This window comes from Rhodamnia argentea, chromosome 2, assembly GCF_020921035.1.
Source record: "Rhodamnia argentea isolate NSW1041297 chromosome 2, ASM2092103v1, whole genome shotgun sequence".
NCBI lineage: Eukaryota > Viridiplantae > Streptophyta > Magnoliopsida > Myrtales > Myrtaceae > Rhodamnia > Rhodamnia argentea.
Window position 1 is genome coordinate 457730 of NC_063151.1, and position 25109 is coordinate 482838.

The 25109-nt window shown below is 42.4% G+C and overlaps 3 protein-coding genes across 3 annotated transcripts; 2 read left to right on the top strand and 1 right to left on the bottom strand.

Moving 5' to 3' along the window:
- The first annotated feature begins 7385 nt into the window (after positions 1-7385).
- LOC115751630 (calcium uniporter protein 4, mitochondrial-like) lies at positions 7386-9000 on the top strand. Its single transcript, XM_030689572.2, has 2 exons — positions 7386-8038; positions 8356-9000. The coding sequence occupies exons 1-2, from the start codon at positions 7454-7456 to the stop codon at positions 8794-8796; spliced, it is 1026 nt and encodes a 341-aa protein (XP_030545432.2). The 5' UTR covers positions 7386-7453; the 3' UTR covers positions 8797-9000.
- Positions 9001-11123: 2123 nt separating this feature from the next.
- On the bottom strand, positions 11124-12733 carry LOC115751628 (elongation of fatty acids protein 3-like). Its single transcript, XM_030689570.2, has 2 exons — positions 11559-12733; positions 11124-11213 (listed from the first exon to the last, which is right to left on the bottom strand). Exon 1 carries the CDS (start codon positions 12527-12529, stop codon positions 11600-11602), a length of 930 nt encoding a protein of 309 aa, XP_030545430.2. The 5' UTR covers positions 12530-12733; the 3' UTR covers positions 11124-11213; positions 11559-11599.
- Positions 12734-22684: 9951 nt separating this feature from the next.
- Positions 22685-24180, top strand: LOC115751639 (probable galacturonosyltransferase-like 1). Its single transcript, XM_030689584.2, has one exon. It carries the CDS (start codon positions 22719-22721, stop codon positions 23826-23828), a length of 1110 nt encoding a protein of 369 aa, XP_030545444.1. The 5' UTR covers positions 22685-22718; the 3' UTR covers positions 23829-24180.
- Positions 24181-25109: the final 929 nt, after the last annotated feature.

The following is a 25109-nucleotide window of genomic DNA, read 5'->3' on the forward strand; positions in this document are numbered from 1 at the left end:
CACCGTCTTATTGAGATATAAAATGAATCATGTCGTTATCTATGTTTATAATTTTAGAATGAATAACATCTAATATCGTCTTATTTGTTTTTGAAAGGGAGCGTTAAAATGTAAAGTATATTCCCTATCGTCCTCTACCAACTTTAAATTTTAATGATCTCAGTGACCTAGGATATTTGATTGGATACTAAACTAGAATACTAAAGTATTACAGGACTATGAACCATGCTCGACATGCTAATGTCCGTCTATTGGATTTGTTTACTAAGTGATGTGTCCGTCTTTTTTTTCTGTTGGGTGCTTGAACGTGATTACTAACTTAACTCACCACTTTGAGTACCAGATCACTTGGTAAACCGATTTAGAAGACTAGCGTGTCCAGCATTGTTTTAAAACTACTTTTGGTGTTCAAAAAATTATTTCTTGGAAGAAATAGAAGTGTTCGGGGGATGCAAGCATAGTCATCTTTTGAACATCGCCATAAAGGTCTCCTACACTGTTCTGCTTTATCTATAACTACTTAACACCACTCGTGACTTGAAGATCCGAAGCCGATATTGAAGTCAACCCTCTTGTACCGTGGTTCCATCGAACTCTTACATGTCCATAATCTATCCACTCAAGGCTATGCGCGCTAGAGGTGAACAATGGGCAAGTCCTAGTATCGACCCAAACTTATATAGCCTTGCCCTCGCCAATGGGAAAAGAAAATTAATGACAAATTTTTTATGGGCGATGCGGGTCCGGCTCGAGCACAACTAGGTGGGGCCCTATAAAAGGCTCTTGTCCTGGTATGTACGAAGGGCCTTCGAGCACTCAACTCGAGTCGAGTTTGGGTGAGCCAATGAGGTGTCATATCCACGATCGGGTCTAATTCACACTTACTTTCACAAGTGATATAAATCTCGAGTTTAGACCATCCTTATCAAAGGGTTGGGGTTAAATTAGTAACCGTCGAAACGCACGAGACTTAGCTTAATTGAAAGCTGAATGGAAACTTACGACACTAATCAAATGAGTGCAATTTCGACAAGACAAGACACCCTCTGATGACGGCAAACTACAGTTGTGTCGAAGTTTCTGGCCGGGGCTTGCACGCCACTGGAGCCTACAGTCCGTTCGTGGAATCCTGTCTGGTCCAAAAAATCTGCATGGCACGAACGCAACCGCTCGATTCCAATGTGGACCACCTCACTAATTTTATGTATTCCCGATCTTGATTATTGATTTAATTTTCAATTTTTTTTATGAGTGGCGGAGGTTCTTGCACACGTATGCTCGCACGTGAGAAGATGGGGGTAGTAGACTTCCCACCATCCCACCCACTAATAATAAGGGTGTCGAGAGAATCTCTCTTCAATTACAATCCCCAATGGAATCCACCCACCAATCCAAATTGATTCCCCGACATCTGCACCCTCCCCCCAAATTGTTGGGGGAACTCCTGATTTAAAAGTCCTCTGTTGTGCCTTGCAAGCAGGAATCTTTTTGGCCAAAATTCTCATTCTCGGATCGATTCTTCGCAACCGCAGCTCCATGATCCTTTTGGCAGAACCATTCCAAGGGCTTTATGTCGTTTTTGGACTAATAAATCCCGCGTAAATTCAACGAAACGAGAGCTAAAAACCGGACGGTGGCGCAAATGTCAAATGGTTCCAGCCAATTATGAAAAAATTGTATGTGATGATGCTACATTGTTGCCTAGGCATTTGGATTAGATATGTAAATCTTCTATTCAAACTATGTAACAGTCCAATTTTTTATGATGGTTAAAATGCACGTGTAAGTTATGCTAGATAAGTCCCACATTAGATAATTGATATAGTATTGAGTTGTTAACATATCCAAGTTGGCATTTAACTCATTGGCTTAAACTTTTGAGTGAAAGTGTTCCAACTAACTATGTTGACGGGCTTGGACTTGGATGGACTCCCTTTTGGCGATCTCTTGATATGAATATATCAGACTTGCTCGCTCCTAACAATGATAATGAAAGAAAATGAGAGGGCTTTGCTTACGTCGAAGTTCCTAAGCTTTCTAATTAAGGCAGCTAGCTAGGAATCAGAACCCACTTTGATTTAAGAATCCCATATCCGACACTATGATTATCCCATTTTTCCACTTTATGGCTGGAAGAAGATGTCTAAGTGAGATTTAAATACTTGCCTTGAAAATCAAGCTGGGCTTACGTGAGTGATTGGCCCACGGTCCCAACAGCAGAGAAAATAATTGCTCAGATGTCCAATGTGGTTCCACTTTTATCTTTAGCAGTTCAGACTTTAATTTCGATGGTCATATTAAATTTTCTCTCTCACATTTTAGTTTTTTTCTTCCACTTGTTTATGAGACGATGCTGCATGTTAGGTCCTATGTAGTACCGACATGACATGTGACACGTGACACGACATGACATGTCGACACGCTTTTTAAAAAAAAGATAATTTTGACTTGTTGAGACACGTTGTATATTGAATGTATATTTTTATATATATGATAAATTAACTTGTATATATAAAGTGTCGACAGTGAGTTTTTTTTTCTTCTGTTAGATATTTGAAGTATGTTTTTTTTTTTTTTTGCTAGTTGGGTATATGATCTAAGTATATATATTTTTAAGAGATTTATATTTTGACCCATAATTTCTTGAAAATACTTAAAATTGACCCCGAGCGTGTTGAAATAGCGTGTAAGGATATTAGATTGGCGTGTCGCTAGCATGTTTGCAGCGCCGACCACTTGTCAATTACATGTTAGAGAGTGTTCGACACAATACTACATGACACGGCACGAAGGCCTCCGAAGAGTGTCCGTGCTTCATAAGTTACTCGTGAGCAAGTGGGGGCAATTTAAATCCAGGCACAAAACTTGTGTTTAAAAAACCTCACAGGCCCCCGCCATAAAATAAGAAAAAAATACTCTTTATTTCATTCTTAAGAAAAAGAGAGATGTCTGTAAAGTCGTGTATTATTTTAATCTTAACAACAAATTATCTACATAATATGATAATAAATCTATAGTAAACACGAGGCTATAGTTCCGTTCGGTGGGGCACTACTGAAGGATTCAAACTTTACATCAAATAATTCAAATCGAAAATAACAAATAATATATATGGGTTTGACGAATTTGTAGCAATACAAGAAATTTTTTTGGTTGAATCACTAGCTCAAAATATCGCTTATAAAAAAGATTACATGGTGGAAGACCTTGCACATCTTCTTGTGTGGCTACCGCATGTATGATCTAGATAAAAACTTCAAAACAAACGACGTACTGCATAATTGCCTTGTGACCTATGGCGATATGGTATTCGTTTGTGCCACGGTATGCTTATGATATATGATAATCTTATAAAGCTTACTGTTTTCCGGCGATAGAGTAGTGATCACAACACATTAAATTCGAACCTCAATTATGTGGACTAGTCTACACTAGATGTGTGTAAGTACGTGAATACGCAATCGGGTTCGTTAACTTGATTTAGCCATTGAAATTATTGATATATGCTTACATGACACATCGGTGATGTGCTTTTATCATTTGAAAATGAGAAATACGATAAAAATAAATTATAATTAAATTCAAATATGCATTAGGGGCACATTAAAAGTGAAAAAAATAACAGAGAAAGATAATTAAAACTTAATTACAAAAAGGGAGGGAGGGGTTGGGTTAACACATCTATCCTTCCTTCTGATCGGTGCAATTAGACATGTGAAACTTGGAAAACAGCAAATCAGAAGTTTCCGTGCCAAAACAGAACGAGACAGACACTGGATTGGTCTTGTATCGTGGTCGGAGATTCACCTTATGCCTCCTCTCCCACTTCCAATTTCCGTGACGCATCTATTTTTTTTCCCTCGACGAAAAAACAATTAGCATCATCGTTGTGCGGGTGACGTCGTCCAAGTGGCGATGGTGGTGGAGGCTGATTCGTACGCATATGATCGATTAATTCTAGTTTAGTCGATCCTACGAATCACCACGTCAATCTGTCAGCCTACGACGACCTACGCCCCCGAGTGCTTTGGGTATTGCCAAAGAAAAATGGTCCCCTCCATTGAAAGGCTCCTCGACCATCAATCGCATGTGTTCCGTGGTCACGACTCGGCATGTGGATGATCTAGTTCAAACCCCCTTCTCCATAGATATTATTATGTTGATCCGTCCATGAATAGAGCAAATACTCGAAATTTATGGTTAGGGATGATTGGTTTTGGACCAATAACTTACAACCTTTTCTGTTAAAGTCGGTTTTTGAACTTTGGAACAAGGAATTGGCCGATTCTAGTGTCGATTCTTGGGTTATGTTGTTGGAGTTGGCGAATACTGCGGGGATCCTTGTTTCTCACATCGGGCACACTCACGTAAGCTTAGGGAAACCGAAGTATGATCCGACAACGTGTGACCCTTGCACACGGAATGCGAGGGTTCGGGGGCAACGCCCCCGACATGGGTGTCCCTCTGCCCGATCGGCGGGCGGGAGTTCCGCTCCCCGGTGAGCGAACGGCTGCCCCACTAGCCGGTGAACGGACGAGGGTTCGGGGGCAACGCCCCCGAAACCTCAACGGGTTTGGGCTTTTGTTTAAGTTAGCCTATTTGTTGAGAGATTAAAGGGATTTCGAATAGATTAGGTTTTTGGCCCGTTTAGGGCATATATATTTGCTCTTTTTTACTGATTATTGTAACGAGTTGTGTGGCGGTAAACCAAAAATCTAATAAAATCTCTTTGCGGGACCTAGCCCTATTCTGGGTGAACTTGAGTAAACCGTGCGTCGTTTATTTTTCTTGTATTATCTATGCGATCGTTCTGAATCGATTTGCGATACATCCCTTCATATGTAAGGCCGATTCTTCTCAAGTCGGACCGGCTGGATTGGTCATCTCGATTCACGACGAACGCAACGATGCGATGACTTGTCCTCTGGTAGATGCAGTTAGACAAAGAAGCAGTACCTGTCTGATAATGCGCATGGTTGTTTTCAAAAGGAGACGGCGAGCGGAGGCACTTTGTTGGGCCACGGCTTAGGCATGGCCTTTGCTTGCGTATAGTGCGGGAGTGGAAGACATGGGCAGTGGACGGGTCTTTTGGGCTTGCGTATACCTTCGGACACGTAACACCGTATCCTTAAAGAAACAAAAATAAATAAATAAAAGTCGCTCTGTAACCTTAGGGCACGTCTACGATCCATGCATGAATCAGTTTCGGGTCGTAATCCAGCGCAGTGACGTGCATTTATTGCAATTTCTAATAGTTACACTCCGTTTGTTTCGTGAAAAATAAATAATTTGAAAATTATTTTTTTACAAACGAATCGATTGTGTCACTCATAAAAGTAAATGAATAACGGATATTTTCATCGTTCACAAAAATATTTAGACATTAATTATTGTCGATAATGTAAATAATTTCCATTGGTTAATTATTCTAAGAGCTATGAACAATTAATTTTAGGTGAATATTTTTAAAATCATTCATTTTTTGTAAAACAAATATAATCAAAATTATCGAACAATCTTTTCTTTTCATTCGCGGCACTTAAGGTTGTTGATACCTACGATTCATTACTTAAATTTTCAATGCTAACCAAACAGGTAGTTGTCAATTCATTACACGATGCCTTCGGTAGGGTTTGAACAACACAATGGTAAGATTCTATCGATTAAGCATTTCCTCATCAAACAAGTCTACGTGCAGTCCACACATTTATTCAAGTTTGAAAAACCACTTCATATGTCATAGAAGGAGGTCTCGCCCCATTAGCGTCTCCGATCCTAAGTTTGGAATTACTTTGTTAGGTCTTTTCGGTCTAGAATCGACCGGCAATGGACCTACTTACCTTGCTTGTGGACCAACAATAAAGTTAACCCTTGTTCTACTGGTTTGGTGGTTGCTACCAAGATGCTGCATTGCCCAAGTAGTGGACTTAACCGGTTCATGATACTTACAAGGTGTCCATGATCCTCCACGTAGGCTGGTATCTATGTCCGTCCCCTAAACTATTGAAAGAGAAAAACTAATTCCCTCTTTATGAAACCATATAAGTGGTTCTTTTACTAAAAGAATCTTTTTAAGCCAGAAGAAATGGCGCTACCAAACGTGGTTAATCATATCAAGGCTTCGCTCATTGCGAAAAATGTAACGTTTTGGAAAATGACTTTCAGGAAAATGAAATATTTTTCGATGTTTGGTTGAAATTTACAAAAGACCTAGAAAATATTTTCCATCGTTCAATATAAAAAATCGAGTTTGATTTTCCACCATACTTTTCTTTTGAATTGTTTGCATTCAAAGCACCCAATAAAAAATAATTTTTTTGTCAGTCAATCGTTTTATGCCTTGAAAAGAGCCTCACTTCATATTATTTACGTTGTCTATTTTTCGTGAAAAAACTAATAATTTTAAAAAAAAATTCGTAAAAATGAACAATTATTTCGCTTAAAATGTAATTACTCAATAAGGAATTGTCTTTATCATCAACAGTAATTTATGTGTATAAATTTTCGCTGACAATAAAAGGAATTTTCGTTCGCTCATTCATTTTATTAAGCGATATAAACGGTCATTTTTTGAAAAATATTATTTCAATTCATTCATTTTTTTTTCCGAAACATCCGGAGCATTAGGATGTGTTTGTTTCACGAAAAACGAATGGTTTGGAAAATATTTTTCAAAAAATGATGGCTTGAATCGCTCATGAAAATGAGTAAATGAAAAGATATTTTCATCATTCTCACGAAATTTATTTAGACATAAATAGTTGTCGATAATGAGAATATTTTTCATCGACTAATAATTTTCCTGTGAGATAGGAGATTATTTTTTGAAAAATATTTTTTAAAATTATTCATTTTTTGCGAAATGAATGAAGCTTTAATGAATAATTATTTACCAAAATCCACATTAGGTTGGTGATTTTTCCAGCGTCAAGAGAAGAAGGGTGCTCTGTTCTTCCAATTGCCGACTCTCTGACCGATTGTGAACCGGCCACTTAGAAATAATATCACAACTCCCGCAACTCGATCTCAATCAATACCAATAGGATGCCCGGAAATTCGACTAAAATCCTACTGCCTTCTGGCCCCTTGACGAGCCGCTTGCTCTTGCCATCTTAGCAACCTTTCTCGCGTTGCTCCAACTATTAATGATGAGCCACCCTTCTTAATGTTAATAAAGATATTTGCTTAGCTCTTGTTTTCAAAATTCTATCGTTAATTGCCTCAATTACCCCCCAAAGCATCTCCAAATTTATCGGACCTAAGATTCTCCAAATGCCAAATTTTCATTTTTCATTTTATTTTTTCTTTTATTATGAATTCTCCTCTACCTTTGGACCCCCTATAAATACCAAGCCCCACTTCCCCAACTTTGTCGCAAGGCCCAAACCCCATTGACATTCATCCCTCCGTCCCTGGACACCTCCGTCCCTGTCTCGCTCGCTCGCTCGCTCCAATGGCCCTTCGGAAAGCTCTAGCGAAGCGGCTCTTCGATTCTCCCAGATCATCGTCGGCGGCGGCGGCTCTACCCTCACTCCAAGCCATACTACCTCCCCCTCCGAATGGCGCCACCGCCTCCTTCCACCGCGAGTACCTCACGTCGCCGAAGGCCGCCGAGAAAGGCCTCTTCCGGCGCTTCCTCCAGCGGCGCGCGATCAACCAGGCCGCCGGGGCGAGGCTGCCGGAGTTCCTCTCCCTCCCGGTAGGGGACAAGCTCCGGGAAAAGCTCCGGAGCCTCAACGGCCTCGGCGGAGGGGATCGCCTCCAGCTAGGCGGGCTCTCGCCACCGGTCGCCGGAGATCCCTTGGCCGGAGTGACGATCGGGGACGCGAGGAAGCTGCTGAGGCTGTCGCGGGCGGAGACGATCAAGGCGAAGCTGAGGGAGATCGACGCGCGCTCGATCTCGTACGACGAGTTCGTGAGGATCTGCGACCAGGCGTGCGGAGGGGGTGAGGCAGAAGGTGCCGAGTTCGCCAAGGCGTTGGACGAGTCCGGAAACGTCATCGTTCTCGGCAATGTCGTGTTTCTCAGGCCTGAGCAGGTACACATCATTCCTTTTCCCATTTCCCTTACGTCAATCATGAACAAATTCAGAACATTACGAAACAAGGAAGAATTCAAAGGAGCGATCCAGTACCCTCAATGTTAAATCCTTTCATACGTATGCTTTATGAGCACAATTACCATCAATGGCCACCCTCATTGCCATCTCGGGCTTCTGGAATGAGAAATCCATTAATGGCGAATTCGTCCTTAATTGGTATATAATTCATTGAGAAGACAGAGAGATGAGAGATTGAGATTATTTCCATTCTCGCAGGTAATCTTAACAAGTTGCATCTGACTCACTAATTGCAGGTGGCTAAGTCAGTGGAGTCGCTAATCTACCAATCCATAGCCAGGCCCAACGACCCGAGACGAAGAGAGCTGGAGCAGATGGAGAGGCACAAGGCCCTAATCGATGATAAGGCCCGGGCCCAGGTGAAGGGCGAGCTCTACTGTGGGCTGGGCTTTTTGGTGGCCCAAACGCTCGGGCTCATGAGGCTCACGTTCTGGGAGCTGACCTGGGACGTGATGGAGCCCATTTGCTTCTTCCTCACCAACCTCCACGTCACCCTCGCTTACGGCTTCTTCCTCCGGACCTCCCGGGAGCCGACCTTCGAAGGGTACTTCCAGCGTCGTTTCAAGACCAAGCAGCAAAAGCTCATGAAGATCCACAACTTCGATGCCGACCGGTACCGGGAGCTCTGCCGAGCTTTTTACCCGGAGGAGTCCCGGTCATCGCAGGAAAGGGCATGAGAGCTTTGCGAGAATTTTCTCAGCTCCCGAGAACGGCAAACGGAACTAACCATCTGAGGCTAATTTAATAAGGTCACCGTGACTGTAAAAGAAGAGAGAGTTAAGACATGAGTAAGTAGTTTTTCTCGGCTAGGGATGGGTCCATTTTTCTTGGAGTTCATCTAATTGAAGGTTCGAGGGGAACACTGCCGACGACGACCGTTACGAATATGGAGTTTACGTCAGTTTTCACAACTTTTCGAGTGCGACCTGAGTAATTCTCATGGGGAATTTGCCGCCGACGCTTTGGAGAACAAGCGATTGGGGTCAACTTAGAAGAACACGGCTCTCTACAGCAGACTTTCTTGCATCGTAGAGATGTTTCTCTTCATTTTGTACATAAGAAACTGTCCGAGCAGATATTTCGCGACAGGAGTGAAGGTTCTTGCCCCGGCAACGTTGTCTGAATTTATGATGATGTTATTCTAGCCAGTCATGTCATGTATCTAAGAGGTCAGACGATTGGGCAGTGAAGATGTACAGGGAGCTTCATGCAAGAACCATGAAAAAAAAAAGGCGCTGAGAAAGATGCAGTAAGTTCACAAATAAAAGTGGCGTTTGCCTTTGTACGACGAGGATGACTCTCCTATACTTTGTTTAATTTTAGCGGCCGAACTTTTAGCTAAGTTAAAAATATTTCAGGGAGATGAGGCAATGGTTCATTAAAAATTCTGGGCCACAAAAAATAAAAAATAAATAATAAATAATTATTATGGAGCCCATTCTTTCAAGAATAGTCGCCCAAACAGCAAAACCCAAATGATTTTTTTTGTTAGAAAACCCAAATGATTATATAGTAGTCTTTAATGTACTGTCAAATAATTCGCATCTTATTCTGGAAGAAGAAAAATTTAAAAATTATTGTGAGATCCCTCTTAAGAATTTGTGGCTCACACGATATGTTCCTATTCTCGTAGTGGCCCCCAAACACTATTACCCTAGTAATTTCTTTTTGGATCTTAACGCATACATATCATTATAGCAATTCTTACTTGCTCATCGTCAACTGACCGAGCTGTCCAGCGTCAAAGAAAATCTAATAAACAAGTAACGAGGAGTCGTTCTTGTTTTTGCTCCAATTGGAATAGAAGCGGGTTGGTGGAACCAACTTATCAACTCGGTCCAACGCGAATCCACGTTACCGAGTTGGGCCGAACTAGGCCACGGTCCTATGAACAAGTGCTTCCTTTTCTTAGGCGGCGGCCTGCATCCAGGGCCCATTTCTTCCCCGTGGATTTGGAGCTGAAGATGCCGACAGATAGAATAGAAACGTGTTGCTGCAGCAGCAGCTCATTTTTTGGGAAATGCTGCAGATTTTGGAACCACCCATTTGCATCTCCTTGTCCAGCTGCTGTGCTCTCTGTTTTCCCCCCTCCGTCTATACGTTGTCCTAGAGAAAAAATACAAGTAGTTCTGCAAACAAATGCCGACTGCAACGTAATCTCTCCCAAAACAGAGTCCTCTTGATTTGATGCCATAAACATAATTTTTGGTCCGTGGCTCCTCGCCCTTTAATGTCTTTTCTTTGCTGAAAGGAGCAACGTACAAGATAGGGTAAATCATCAATAATTGATTAGTCGAGGTGACCAATGAGCCATATGCATAGTTAAGTATGAGAAAGGTGTGAGCATAATTCTAGATTAGAATTAGGAACCGGAGAACAAGCCCGGTTCCAGGTTATGATGGGATTCGGTCCAATTCCTAGGTCCATAATTATCGGAACCTGTACTCGATTCCCGATTCTAAGCTAGGAACCGGACCGGCAGCCGGGCCACCTAAGTAACTCTAAAATAGAAATTGCCATATATTATATGGTGTTGGTGAGTTGTCCAGCCCCGAGCAACTCCATGGCCAGGCACGTCAGATGTTCCGGCGCGCATGCGGTCATGCTCGAGAACATGCAGCCCTCGCTCACCAGTCCACGCTCAAGATATAATGCTAGATTGAAGAAGAAGAATGCGGCTCTGCATATTCACCCAGATTTTCGACTGCTGCTCTGCATCTTCTGTTTCCTTTTGGCGATTTCTTTCCATAATTTACTAGAATTAGATCAGATTTTTAAGGATATTCAAATCGCCGTGCCCCAAAAGTAAATCCGGAGTTTGAACGGCCAGTGAAATTTAATGTACAAGATTTACTAGCTGTTATTCCTAATCAATCGGGTACCTAACCATAGCTTTTATGTCGAGATCATGCATCCTGGACCAAGAAATGGCAGGCCAGAAAGTTTGAAAGAGGAGTTGCCAAAAGAGAGAGATTCAAACAGAGAGGCTTGGAGGACTGTCCAACGCTTTCACGTTATTCTGTCGTTGACCACATAATCTTGTCTTGGCCAATCTGCCCTTTTGACGCGCAACTCCCTCACAAAATCAAACCGACTAAAATAAAACCAGAGTTCTCGTTGCAGTTTGTTAGAATACATTTAAGGAATGATAATGGGACAAAACAGGCAAAACTGAAAAATCTCATCTTCCTCGTGAAATCATCATGCGACGTCGTTAATTTACAGCTTCGCTCTCTGACCAAAAATTGAAAAAAAAAAAAAAAATTTACAGCTTCGCTCCGAACAAAACAAGACACGGGGAAAAGGGAAAAAAAAAAAAAAATTGGGACATCCCCGTTTGTTCTGCACAAGATAACAATGGAGAGAACAAAAGAAATTCCTATGAAAAACTAATTGAAAAACCAAGAATTTAGAACGCCCAAATGGCCAAGGCAGTTACCAGATGCGCCCAAAAGATGAGATCGGAGAGATCAGAACCAATCAATGATCTTTCTCTGTCGAAATCTTCGTCTCCGAGACAGGAGAACCCGCGTGCGCCGCCGCCGACGACCCGTCCTCTTGCTCCGGCACCGCACCGACCTTCCGGTAATTCAGCTGCACCTTCACGTAGAACTTCAACACCAAGAGCAGGATGGCGCCATTGAGCACCGAATTGAACACCCAAGCTCCGATCCCATTGCACCCGCCTTTCAAGAAATGCAGGAACAGGACGGCGAAATGGCAAATCAGGGTGTAGCCCAGCAACACCACCTGGCAGTTCACGACGAACGGGAACCTCGCGCCGGGGAGGCCGATCGCTGTCCAGAACCGGTAGCCGTAGACGACGGCGTAGAGGAGGGTGGTGGAGAGGATGGCGAGGACCTGGAAGGACTGCGAGAACTCGAGCCAGAGGAAGGACATGCAGAGCAGGATGGACTGGTTGAAGAGCTGGAAGAAGGTGAGCCGGCGGCGGCGGAGGACGGTGAGGAAGGTGCGGAGGAGGTGGAGGAAGCGGGAGAGGTAGAAGGCGTAGGACCAGAAGAAGACGCGGCCCGAGGGGCGGGTGCCGAGGGGGAAGCAGAGGAGCCACTGGATTGGGGTGGTGCGGGAGCGCCGCCACAGCCACCGGGTGTCGCGGATCTCGGCGGAGGCGGAGAGGAGCATGCCGGCGAAGACGACAGCGGAGGCGGCGGCGACGGCGAGGCTGTGGAGGGCGGGGAGGGGCCCGAGGGGGACGGGGCGGCGCCTGGGGAGGAGGAGGAGGAGGAGGAGGAGGAGGAGGAAGGCGGCGGCGACGTAGGCTGCGACGGCGGCCAGGAGGAAGGACCAGGTGGAGCCCCAGAGGTGGTGGCTCCACCGGAAGTTGACGATGGAAGGGTGTTCGGACAGGTAGTACCTCAGGGTCCGCGACATTCGCAGCTGGATGCCCATTTTCTCATCTGCAGGAAAATCTGCGAGTCGAGAGCGGGCGATGGAATTGGGAAGACAGTTGAGAAATCGCTGTAACTTTGAGATGGAAACAGAGGAAGGTCAGCGACTTTATAAAGGCCGGAAAGACCTTTCATTGTACGCGGTGGAGAAAGAGAGAGAGAGAGAGAGAGAGAGAGAGAGAGAGAGTCAAAGACTGATGAAGAGTCAACTCCACTCTGGTCTTCCCTTTCTTCGTTCCAACGCACATCAATTTTTTTTTTAATTTTTTTTTTTGGTTCTTTTGCTTTTCTTTTTTATGCCATCTTGATTTGAGAATACTCAAAAAATTCTTCTTGGCCACCCGAATATGCGATGGGCAAGGGAACAGATATATTTTCCCAATTTAGAAAATGGGGAATAAAATGAACAAAAAAAATTGAAAACAGGGCACTTTCATACTATATCTTTGTAATTAAGTATATAAACGATGTAGTAACACGTGATGGATCAATTCTAGGTCACTCATCGAACGATATGCTGTACGATTGCCTTGGTCTATCGTTAATTGTAGTATGAAAAAATATACCCCGGCTAAGAGAAGACTGTCTTATAACTCCTCAAAATTCCCAAAAAAATTAGGATATTCGATGAAATCATTTCATCTTGCCAACTAATTTTAACTTGTAAAGGGTTTGATTGATTGAAATATTCATTGAGTAATTTGATTGAAAGTAATTTAATAGCAATTACGATGTTACCAAATTATGTTGCTAAACCTACCCGCTCTATTGGTGATTATTTTTTTTATTAAAAATGCCACAATATATACCACAATGCATTTTTAGCTATTTATCCAAAGATTTTTCTTTCCATTTTTAAAGTACTCGCGGGTTAGGATTTCTTAACTCATAAACAAGCTCCAAATAAAATACATTAAACAAACATAATCCACTTGTTTCACACACACACATGTATAATATCTTATGATCTACATATATACATTAAACAAACATAATCTACTTGTTTACACATACATACATACATACATACATATAATATCTTATGATCTACATCACTCTTACAAACTCTATTACAAATAGTACCAATATCCTTTAACATCATAATTAAGATACCAACGTACCCACCCTCCAATCCCTTTATCATATGTATTTATTTATTAGTTTATTATCTCTTTCACTTGACCTCAGGAATGAACATGACTTGGTATATAAAGGTGAGGCTGAGAAAATTCACCGATTTAATTAACAGGGGGAAAAAAGATAAAACAAGAAAGGGCAATGACATCTTTTCGACCATAAAAATTTGCGAGGACTATATTAAAATTAAGCTACTCCATATTGGTGAAAAAAATCAACAACCATTCATAAACTATCTTGGTCGGGCGAATCTGGTAGAAATGTCCAAAAAGAACAGAGACTCGTGTAGCAATAAAGTATTTGGCATGTTAACGTATGATGTGGTCATATGAGGTGATGGACCAGGTAAACTAGGTGGCGGCTCTTCCACAGTTGACATAATCATCTCTAAAGGTTACTTTAATCAAAGGAAAACGGAATCACGTAAAGGATTACGGACATGTGAGTACGACATTCATAGACATAACTTGGCTAGGGTTTGTTGTAAATTAAGCAGCTCGATTTGTTACCATTGACACACTTACAAAGGACGGCTGCGATTTAGATGTTACATAGCAATCAATGATCGATACGATACATTCAATTGATGCATTTAGGACCGTAGGCAGTTGCGATTCGGTTGTAGTCACAATCCAATGAGGTGTTGAGGTACCTTAAATTCGTCATTATCGCTTGCAATTTTCGTGTTCGAGTTTGATGTTATCTTCGATAGGTTTTGGTGCAGAAGGCTGCTAACATCACTTGTTAGGTAATAGACATAAGCGAACACGGCAATCGCCAATGTAATTACTTCTTTGGCATGATGCATTCACGATTAACGTTTTGAAAATCAAGTTTTTTTTTTTTTTTACAAGTGATTATGGATCTCTCATTTTTTGTAACTTGTATCAAATACTTATTTAATTATGAAAATAATCTTATGGAGTGTTAGTTTCGCGAAAAATTTCATGATAAAGAAAAACATTGTTCGAGAAAATGTTTTCTTTCTTAAGGTTAGGACATTCATTTTTCTAATTTTATACACGTATATTTCTTTCAGTGTGATTGTTTTTCATTGACCGATCATTTTTAGCAAACCAAACACTTGAAAGTCCAGAAAAGTAATTTGCAAGAAATTCTTTCACTGAAATAAACACACCCCGAGGCAAATGTTTTCTGGGAAATCATTTTTCAAGAATGTGTTTATGCCTTTTCAGATTATAAATCATTTTCTTAACTTTAGAAAGCATGCATATTTTCTTTGACCGTAAATTGTTTTCCGTCAACCGAACATTTTCGACAAACCAAAGCGTGAAAATCCAGAAAATCAATTCGCTTAAAATTCTTTCACTCAAACAAACACAACCTTAATTTGATTATAGAAAAACTAAAGTCTTGCTTCCGCGAGAGGAGAACCTCTTCTCTAATCCTCCAATAACATATACTATGCATGACATTGACAAAGAGTCTAGAACCCTAATGCTTTCCTACTTCCTCATCAAGCAAGTCTTCTCTATTTGCGGCTCCCTAAAAGAAGAAAAGATGGAGTTCCACCAAATGAAGAGACACCGCCATATTTTCTAGAAGCATTCCCCACCGTGACAAAAGACGGCAAGGGCAAACACACGCGGCCTAAAGAATCTTTGAAGAGTTCTTGGGAAACAACTTCGATGGTTCCCAAAAACACTTCCTTTCTCCAACCAATACGACGATTTTGTGCACGGCGTGACTCGAAATTTGTCCTTTAGGGGGTCAAAAATGCCGTTAGTTTTACGGTTAAGGAGAAGGGGCTGGACCCCAAGTGACATACTCGGCTATGATGTTGATCCATGATCTCGATCTGGCTTCTAGAAAATCGGTCCCCTCTAGGACGAACGCTACGCATATTGTAATAGGCTCACAGATTTGAAATGCGGTATGTTCTGTTTGGATCCATGATCTCGATCTCGATTTACTGAACTAGGTGGAAGACCCCAAGTGACATCCTCGGTCTAGAGTTGGATCCATGATCTCGATTTGCCTTCTAGAGAATCGACTCTAAAAGGAAGCCTGCCTATGCAATAGAACCTTAGGAAGTGTTAACGAAAGTGATATATCGCTCTCCTCTAAACTAATCGTATAAGAGAAACGCTACGTATATATACCAGATCCAAAAAATGGGTACACGAGATGTGATGTGTGGCCGACTGCCATTTGGTCTTGAAGATATTCCAATCGTGTAGATGTCTACTCACGGTTCTATTACATCATTTAACAAAGAACTTGAAGAATTGAGCGATGCCGGATATTTTTGTATCAATCTACCGAACAACTTTATTAAGTTCACGTATTGCTTATTTGCAGTTTTAATCCCTAAATACTATGCCTTTTTTATTCCATCATGATGAATCGCAGAGGGTCAAATTTATTTCGTCTTCGGAATCTTGGATGGTTTTGCATCACACGTGGTTCTTGAAACCCTAAGAAGAAGGGGTGTTCATTCGCTTTTTTCCCTACGGTTTCTTTCTTCTAGAAGCGAATATAATCCGTTCCACTGCATTTCCCTCAGACCTCACCTGGCTTTATTCTTCGGTTTGTCTTGTTCTGCAAGGCTCTCTTAGGTTTGACTAATACAATGCTCCAAAGGGTGTCCCTCTTATTCAAGAGTTCACATATTGTCTCCAACCTCATAACCAATATATATCTAACGGGATTCAAATGCAATTTGTTGCTTTAATACACTCATGATCTTTAAACGGACTTGCTTATACATTTTTTGTAAATTTTCATATATTTTTCAGGAAAATACTCCTCAAATCATTTATTTTCGCGAGTTAAAGTTTAGGAGGGGGATTAATGAATAGTCAAAACCGATGGATGATCCGATTTTTGATAAGTCGATCTATCATCTCCAAGATCCTAGGCTTCAACAAATCTGCTTTTATGGACGACATTGGTGCCGGCTCTTACGTTGCAATTAAAACTCGAAAGCATTTAAGAAACGGAAAGTATCGTAAAAGGTGGACAGAGGGCGATGGTGCTGCGGCGAGCCGCCGGCGCATAGAGGTAGCGACAGGCCGGGCGGGCTGTGCGTTGTGACAGGCCTTTTGTTTCTGAAAATATTTTGACCTAAAGGGCCAAGGCCCACTTTTAATATTTTGGGCCTAAAGGGCCATGAGGCCCAAAATTCAGTAACCGTGGCTGATCTTGAATTTTTAGACAAATTGGAGTAAGACGCCGGAATCGTCAATAAAAGGTTTTAGAATCTCCTTTCTTGATTTGAAATCGTGACAAGCGTCAACAAGCCCGAGCCCATGCCTTATTGGTCACGCTATTACAATTACTCGTCTTCTTCCTTACACCAAGATGACTGTCTTTTTTTTCTTTTTTTTGTTCAGGAAAATTGTCGTGCTTTTCAAATACGATTTTTTTTTTTTGTCTTTTACTAAAATTATCATATTGGCCAAATCCGAGTTGAAGGAAAAAAAAAATTTTTTTTTTTTTTGGTCAAACATAAAGATTTTGGCAGTATAACCCATTGCTTGGGTAATCCAATTTCTAAGATGAGCTAAACAAAACCTTTTTCTCCACTGGAAACCAGTCTTTCCGGAGGCCGAGTGGTCCCTGAATTCCAAACGTCTCCGCTCGCACATGGAGTTGCTTCTTTGCTCTCTTTTTGTTTTTTTTCTCGAGGTACGTCCTTTTCCTCTTCGGCGATTCATAGCTTGTGCCTGTTTCGGGAAGATGACCATTGATTCGACAGCCATCTTTTCTTTTTCTTCGAAGCTGTGTCGCTTTCGATGTTGCCGTGTTCGCGATGCGACTGGTGCCCTCTTCAACGAGTGACTTGTTGGTTCGGTACTGCAATTGAGGTGTACCGATCAGCGATCTATTAATTAGAAATCGCGCTTTTTCTGTCGATTTTACTACAAATTTCACACATGCCTCCAACAATGTCGGTGTGGTCTGCCTTTACTTACTAAACGGTTCGGTGGGCTTCGAAGCGTACGCCTAAAGGACACCTTCAATTTTCCTACGACCTTATCTAGATCCTCGGCCAACCAGATACTTGTGCCCCGGAAGTTCGCTCAACCGAGTTTTTATTTTTATACTTCATCGTCGTTCTTATTTCCTTTAAAACAAGAAAAGAGTGCCGCCTTATACTCTGCATATCCATCGATTTAAAAACCCGAAATCATTCCAAAATAAGAATATGTGTAGCATCCGTTGATACAAATTCCTATTACTGGATCAACAACCTAGTAATTTTTTCTTATGGTTGATTGTGACACTCTAGCTAAACCTGTCAAAACGAGCGTTAAACTCATTTGTTAACCCAAATTTATTCAACTACTCATACATGGGCCACCTCAAATTTTAAGGGACTACTCACAATAAGTTCTACAATGAAAAGCCCAAATTTATTGGTTTAAATTGGTTCTCACAATGTACCAATTTCCAACTCACTTAATAAACACAGCTCAGACTCTCTTCTCTCTCTTCCTCTTCGCTCGCCATCTTCTCTTCCTCCAACCTAGCCCTAAATGCTTCCAGCTTCCGCCCAGCCTCTTGCTCGACACTTTCGAGCCCTTCGATTCGCTTCACCAACTTGGCAATCTTGGCGATCTCATAGCAGGTCGTGGCTCGAGCATCGGGATGAGGGACGACTTGAAAAGATGCACGAGAAGACTTGGGGGTTTAGATCCGATTGGATTAGATATGGACCAAATAAATTATTCATAAAATAAACGGGCAAGTGTGGATTGTGAATTTGAGTCCCTGACCTGGCCCAATTTACTCATTTGCCACCTCTAACTCTAACATGCAAAAGGAGAGTGAATTGCACCTAAGGTCGATGGTGACAATATCCAGTTTAGAAGTTTCTTGGCAACTACGAGGAGAGCGTTCCTCAAAAGTCAATCAATTGCAAACAGCCAATTGAAAGTCACCCTCGAGACTCGAATTAATGCTTAAACAATCTTTCAATCTCTTTCTTCAGCGCTGAAACTTTGACCCTCTCGCCCAAGTTTTCCGTATGGTACGAACTTGCGTCGGCACGTACTCTCAGTTCACTTCTACCACAAATAGGATAGGAGGGAGGGCAAGGACATGGCATTGTCGTCATGCTCACGGCGACATAAAGAAGGACAACGTGCGCTTCATTTATGGAACCTTCATGTCCCACGCGCATTACGGTTCGTGGGTCAGGTGTCGGTGACCCCCGGAATCTGTCAAAATCTCCCATGGATTTTGACATCATTTCATCATGTTAGATCTATTTAGCTGGACGTGTAGATGCAATTGATAAAAGATCAAACAGATAGCTGCGATTCTTTCTCGAGAATGATTTCGTTTTTTTCATTTAGCCACGTCATTTTGTTGAGGAGAATATGAAGCCGTCAAAAAACACTAAATGCCATGACTCTCATAGAATTTATTGAATTTGGTTGAAGAGAATTCTGCGCTGCGATAAGTCCTCAAAGCTTTGATAAAATGGTCACTCTCCTTTTCAATTAAGTGCTTGAATTGTTCAAAAGTACTGGACAATTTTGTGTTTTCCTTCAAAAAATACACCAAAGTGTATTAGTACAATCATCGATAAATATAACAAAATATCGATGATTACCGTATGACCGAGGAGTGATTGGGCCGCACACATTAGAATGAATCAACTCAATTGGCTTCTTTGCTGGCTAAATCACATTCAAGAAGAAAGCCCCAAAAGCCAATATAAAAAAAAAAAAAAAAAGAAGAGAGATCTGGAAGTTTGCCCAGAAAGTCATGGGAACCAATGATGTGAGAGTCTATGCATGGCTTTGGTACCAATTTGATAGAGAAATTTTATGGTGAAACACTCAAGACATTCAATTCAACACTAATCAAGAGAATGAGACGAATATGCCTCTCTTTTTTTCACCTTAAAGAAAATAACAAGACTTGTCTTTATATAGATTTGTTACATGACTCTTAATCTTACTATTAAATAGATCAAAGTGTATCTAGCATTTATTTCTTAGAATTTACAAAACATTTAACTAATTATAGAAATACGAACAGTCATGATGCATGCATGCATGCAGGATATTTTTGAATTTGGTTTAATTACTAACAGACATGACGAGAACAACTACGACAGTCAATGGTAGTATGCTGTGTCTTTGAATATGGTTCCCTGTCTAGATTGTTTGGTGAATGATTGAACAGAAGTTCGGTGAATGGGATTATTTTGTGAAGCAGTTTGATTCCGGCTGCTGTATCTTTGGAAGCCAGACATCTATGGAGAGGCAAGCATGAGAGAGGAAGCAATGGCGCCGAGCGGAGTAGCGACAAAGCATTAGGTTGACATCTTGACCTAATTCTCTTTTCCTTTTTGAAGAGTCACTCGTGCACAATAAGGTTTTTAACAGAGGCCCTGTTATAGGTGTGAATGTGATGCACGCGACTTTCATATGGACCATGCAAGATTTACATAAAGATGTCATAATAAGATCTCTTTTCGCCTTGCCTTTAAATATGTCGCCCAGAAAGTCCATATTGCTATTAGTCATACAAATCATGGAAAAATTGCACCGACAGTCCTAAATGTTTTGTCCAGTGTGCAATCAAGCCTTAAACATTAAAAGAAGTTCAGTCAAGTCCTAAACGTTCTGAGTTTGGTGCAATCAGATCCTTCGCCCATCGATCTCAAAATTTCACCGAGGTGTCATTCTCAAATATCTTGAGCATATGTGTTGTCCATTTTACGTGGCGGCCGTTCAAAGAGAAATTTTTAATATTTAGTAATTCTCGTTTTTTATTTAATTTTGTAGAATGTTTTTATGTTGGTCTGGTTTTATCCTATCATATTCTATTATATAAGCCACATTGTGTGCACTAATATTAAAAAATTCACTTTGATTGTCATTCTTCTTTTGAATTTTTTTTCCACTTCTCAAACCTTTTTTCCCAACCGTCTTTGTGGTTCAATCAAGACAATGATATATGCATTCTATTTCTATTAGCTTTCTTAATCTAACGTTCCATACGCCGTTACGCATTACGATTTGCTCAAGAGATCAAACAATAAAAGTCACAAATTTTTTATAGTAATATAATTTAGAAAGCCGCTAAGCTAACAGTCTGACAATGGTATCATTATTTTTTACCGCACGATGTTCCAATTAATGAGTGCTTTATGCAAAACATGCGGTGATGGTATGTGGATCTATGGTCAGAAATAACCGACGATCTTGTTAGATTGTCAGGGAAGCATTCTCTTATAATTTATCATAGTTTTTCTCTATTAATATGTTTAATTATTTTTCAAAAGCATTAATTCCGTGCAGCATGCCGTTGCCCATCTAATTACGCGCGCATACAAAGTTTGATGGCGTTAACGACGAACTCGCTCAAGATAGGGTTGCTTCATAGCTCACCCTCACGAGTAAATTGAGGATCTTCTCTTGTGCAATTGTAGAAGCACTCTTATCTGGGAGTGATCGGGTTTTAGGTTGGGTCGGTTTTACAAACTGAGAATCGGAAACCACCAACTGGTTCCTCGACCATCCAATGGCTCCGATCTGGTTCCTGGATGGATTTGGCATTCGGTCGTGAGTACTCCTGCTTTGCACTCCGAATAGGCAACCGTGGTGACAATAACAATTGGTATCTCTAGTGAAAGGTGGTGACGTGTGCGCTGAACACCCTATTGTAAAGCCTCTCTGAAGCAAAAGGGTAATTGTGTGTGATGGCAAAGATCAAGACTACCACAAGAACCTATCAAAACAATTAGGGAACCACATGGGCGCTAGTACTTATTGGAAGTCGTCGGAAAACCTGCGAAAAAGAGCTCGAGTGTGGCGGCGAGACAGTAGTGCTGGTGGGGAGGCATTGGGGACCGTAGTACAGTCGCTAGCAAACTTGGAAGCTCGGTGGTGAAGGTGGGGACTCACTTGAACGAGTTGGAATTGATGGATGTTTGCTTGGGAGATGAAGTGAATTAGGGAAGGCTCGAAGGTACTATAATTAGAATTTCAAAACATAAGACACTAAAATGTCTTCTTGTACTCGCCCCTAATCTTATCACGTTGTTAACGAAAGCATTCGATGCTCAAGCATCATTCTCCACGGAAGGTGGCACGCTAGTTTTCACAAGGGGGTTGAGCTCCTCTGGGTTTGCAAAACAAGAAAGTCAGCCTCGGTTTAAAGAGATGCCTTTGATCGGCAAACTTCACCGACCCTATTCCTACCAGAAGGCGACGGTTCAACTCATGAGGAGACGCGAGAGAGAGAGAGGGAGAGAGAGAGAGAGATGAAACATCAACGTCCCTTGAATTCTCATCTGGGAGGCGCGCACAACGCGAGGGCAGACCTTTAAAGATATTCCACGAAGCAAATTGCTTGGATCATCAAACAAAAGGTTTTGCTTGCGAAAGAAATGCTTTTTCGAAAAGTTCCCCAAATGATTAAAAGCTAAGTCTGCCTTTTCCACCCCCAACCCCGCCCCAAATTGCTCTCCCTAATTTACCCGTGAATTCACCAAATTGCCCCTCCAGCTCGAACTGTTTCCCACCTTCATACTTCATTCAATAGACATGCCACCCCAAGGAAGGACCCCAATGAAAGATAATAATAATAATAAAAAGAAGAAATTCAAGAGATTAAGAACATAACCTACTTTTTACTTTAATTAAATTTGAAGTAGAACAAGGGATCTAAGCTCAACAAACGTCCCTCTGGAAAGTTCTTGACCGGGCTCTGTCCCTACCTTTTTGCAGCCTCTGGCCAGCCATCCAGCTAAGCTTTAACCCCAATTCCATTCCCCCTCCCCCATTCCCTTCTCTCTCTCTCTCTCTCTCTCCTTTATTTTTCAGAAAGAAAAAAAAAATCGAAATAAATAAATAAATAAATAAAAATACCCCAAAACCGTGTTTCAATCTTCAGACATCATTTTTTGACCAAAAAAAAATCTTCAGACATCATTTTAAAACTCCTCTTACTCATCCCCCAACTCTCTCCCTCGCTGTCTCTCTTGCTCCATACAAAAACGACTTGAAGAAACCAAAGACGCCCCCCCAAACCTCATCTTTCCCAAATCCCCCCAGCCATTTTCTCTTATGTCTCTGCCTAGCAATAATAAAGCTCTTCTCTTCCTCTTCCTCTTCCTCTTCCTCTCACCCCTCTTTTCCATCTACTCCGCCGCCGCCCACGGCGGCGGCGCCATTGACCCCCAACAATTCAAAGAAGCCCCCGAATTCTACAACTCCCCAACCTGCCCTTCCCTCCTCAACACCTCCACCGATGATGACAGCGACGAGGGCGACGACGACGTCATCTGCTCGGAGACGGCGATCCACGTGGCGATGACCCTCGACGCCGCCTATATCCGGGGCTCCATGGCGGCCATCCTCTCCGTCCTCCAGCACTCCACCTGCCCCCAGAACGTCATCTTCCACTTCGTCTACTCGGCCACCACCTCCGACGCGTCCCTCCTCCGCGCCACCCTCTCCTCCTCCTTCCCCTACCTCCGCTTCCAGCTCCACCCTTTCGACGCCTCCGCCGTCTCTGGCCTCATCTCCACCTCCATCCGCTCCGCCCTCGACTGCCCCCTCAACTACGCCCGCTCCTACCTCGCCAACCTCCTCCCCCTCTGCGTCCGCCGCGTCGTCTACCTCGACTCCGACCTCGTCCTCGTCGACGACATCGCCTCCCTAGCCGCCACCCCCCTCGACCCCGCCTCCACCATCCTCGCCGCCCCCGAGTACTGCAAAGCCAACTTCACCTCCTACTTCACCCCCACCTTCTGGTCCAGCCCCTCCCTTCCCCTCACCTTCGCGGGCCGCAGCCGTCCGCCCTGCTACTTCAACACGGGAGTCATGGTCATCGACCTCGACCGGTGGCGTGCCGGCGGGTACACGGCCAAGATCGAGGAGTGGATGGAGCTCCAGAAGCGGATGCGGATCTACGAGCTCGGGTCGCTCCCGCCGTTCCTGCTTGTGTTCGCCGGGGAGATCGCGCCGGTGGACCACCGGTGGAACCAGCACGGCCTCGGGGGCGACAACTTCCGGGGGCTGTGCCGGGACTTGCACCCCGGCCCGGTCAGCCTCCTGCATTGGAGCGGCAAAGGGAAGCCGTGGGCGAGGCTCGACGCCAACCGGCCGTGCCCGTTGGACGCCCTGTGGGCTCCTTATGATCTCTTGCGCACTCCCTTCTCATTGGACTCCTGATCCAAATCGGAAAATCGACATATCCTCTCGCCGACGCGGGGAAGGGCGAACTCGAGTCCGGCTGACGATGACGTCACGGAGTTTGTGTAGATAGCACATGCACACTCTCTCCGTGGAGATGCCAGGTGTGTGCGTTGTTCCATAATTTTTGAGATTAGAGATTAAATATGTTGGAATTAAATATAAACTTCACTTGCGATAACAATAAGAGGGAGATCCACAAAAATTTCTGGGATCTTTTTTTTTTTTTTTTCGGAAAAAGTTTCCACTCTCCGGCAGAGATTATCATCATGTGTATGCACCGAAGTCTGTATAGCAAATATGTAGAGCTATTTTGAGGTGGATTCATGAACTCGTTCATTTTCTACGGATCTATACAAAATTCTTTGTCGGTCGATTGAATGTGCTTCCTTATTTATTTATTTTTTTGGTTGGAAAAAAAAAACTAGTACTATTCTCATTCAAGTAAAAGTCTGAGTAGACAAAATACGGGCTTCCACGAAGCAATTCTAGAAGACAAGTAAGGGGATAAGCGGCCCAATTAACCGGTAAACATTTATCGTCGCATGATGATTTAACGCATGGAAATTCGATGAGGCAGCTACTTGTTTCAAATTTATATGATGCAAAAAATAAGAATAGAAAGTCTATTTCATGTTCGTTATTCATCAAGTAACATTATCTCTGAGACAGTCGGGGATTGTCCTCACCGATGCACTACGCAAAGTAAAAGACATGGAGGTGCAATTAGATAATTATTATTTGCAGAGAGAATTATCGGGTTCGACTAATCAGTCGTTTATAGTTTACTCTTTTCCCAAAATGACAACATGTGTCCAATAAATCTACCTTTCAAACCCCATTGTGCCATCCAACTATTTTTTGGCTCTTAAAACTCATCTTTAATATCGAAAAGGGGGTCACCGTGAGGCCACTTAGATCGCCCCCGATCGGAGGAAGATGAAGAGTCTAGGTCGATCAGGACAGAGGAGACCGCTCAATTCACCAATCGGTGATGGAGCATTTACCTTGTCGTATCCGAGCGAATTAATTAAGGAGAAACTTTAGTATAATGATCGGAATCCAATATTCTTTTCTTGTGGTTGTCAATGTGATCAAGATACGCGGACATCGTCATTATAATAACAGCTCTGAGCGTGCATAGCAATGATAAAAGGTAAGTTTCCATCGATGATGTTTTCACAATCGTCGTCCTTGAATAACCATAATTATGTTTGCCACGTATTTTTTTTTTTCATTCATTATTTACAATGATCCTTG

What these genes read in the sequence shown, in the direction of transcription:
- LOC115751630 (XM_030689572.2), top strand. Translation starts at nt 7,454, where the DNA reads ATGGCCCTTCGGAAAGCTCTAGCGAAGCGGCTCTTCGATTCTCCCAGA. An exon ending in TGTTTCTCAGGCCTGAGCAG is followed by an intron (nt 8,039 to 8,355) that starts GTACACATCATT and finishes CACTAATTGCAG; the next exon opens with GTGGCTAAGTCAGTGGAGTC.
- LOC115751628 (XM_030689570.2), bottom strand. Translation starts at nt 12,529, where the DNA reads ATGGGCATCCAGCTGCGAATGTCGCGGACCCTGAGGTACTACCTGTCC.
- LOC115751639 (XM_030689584.2), top strand. Translation starts at nt 22,719, where the DNA reads ATGTCTCTGCCTAGCAATAATAAAGCTCTTCTCTTCCTCTTCCTCTTC.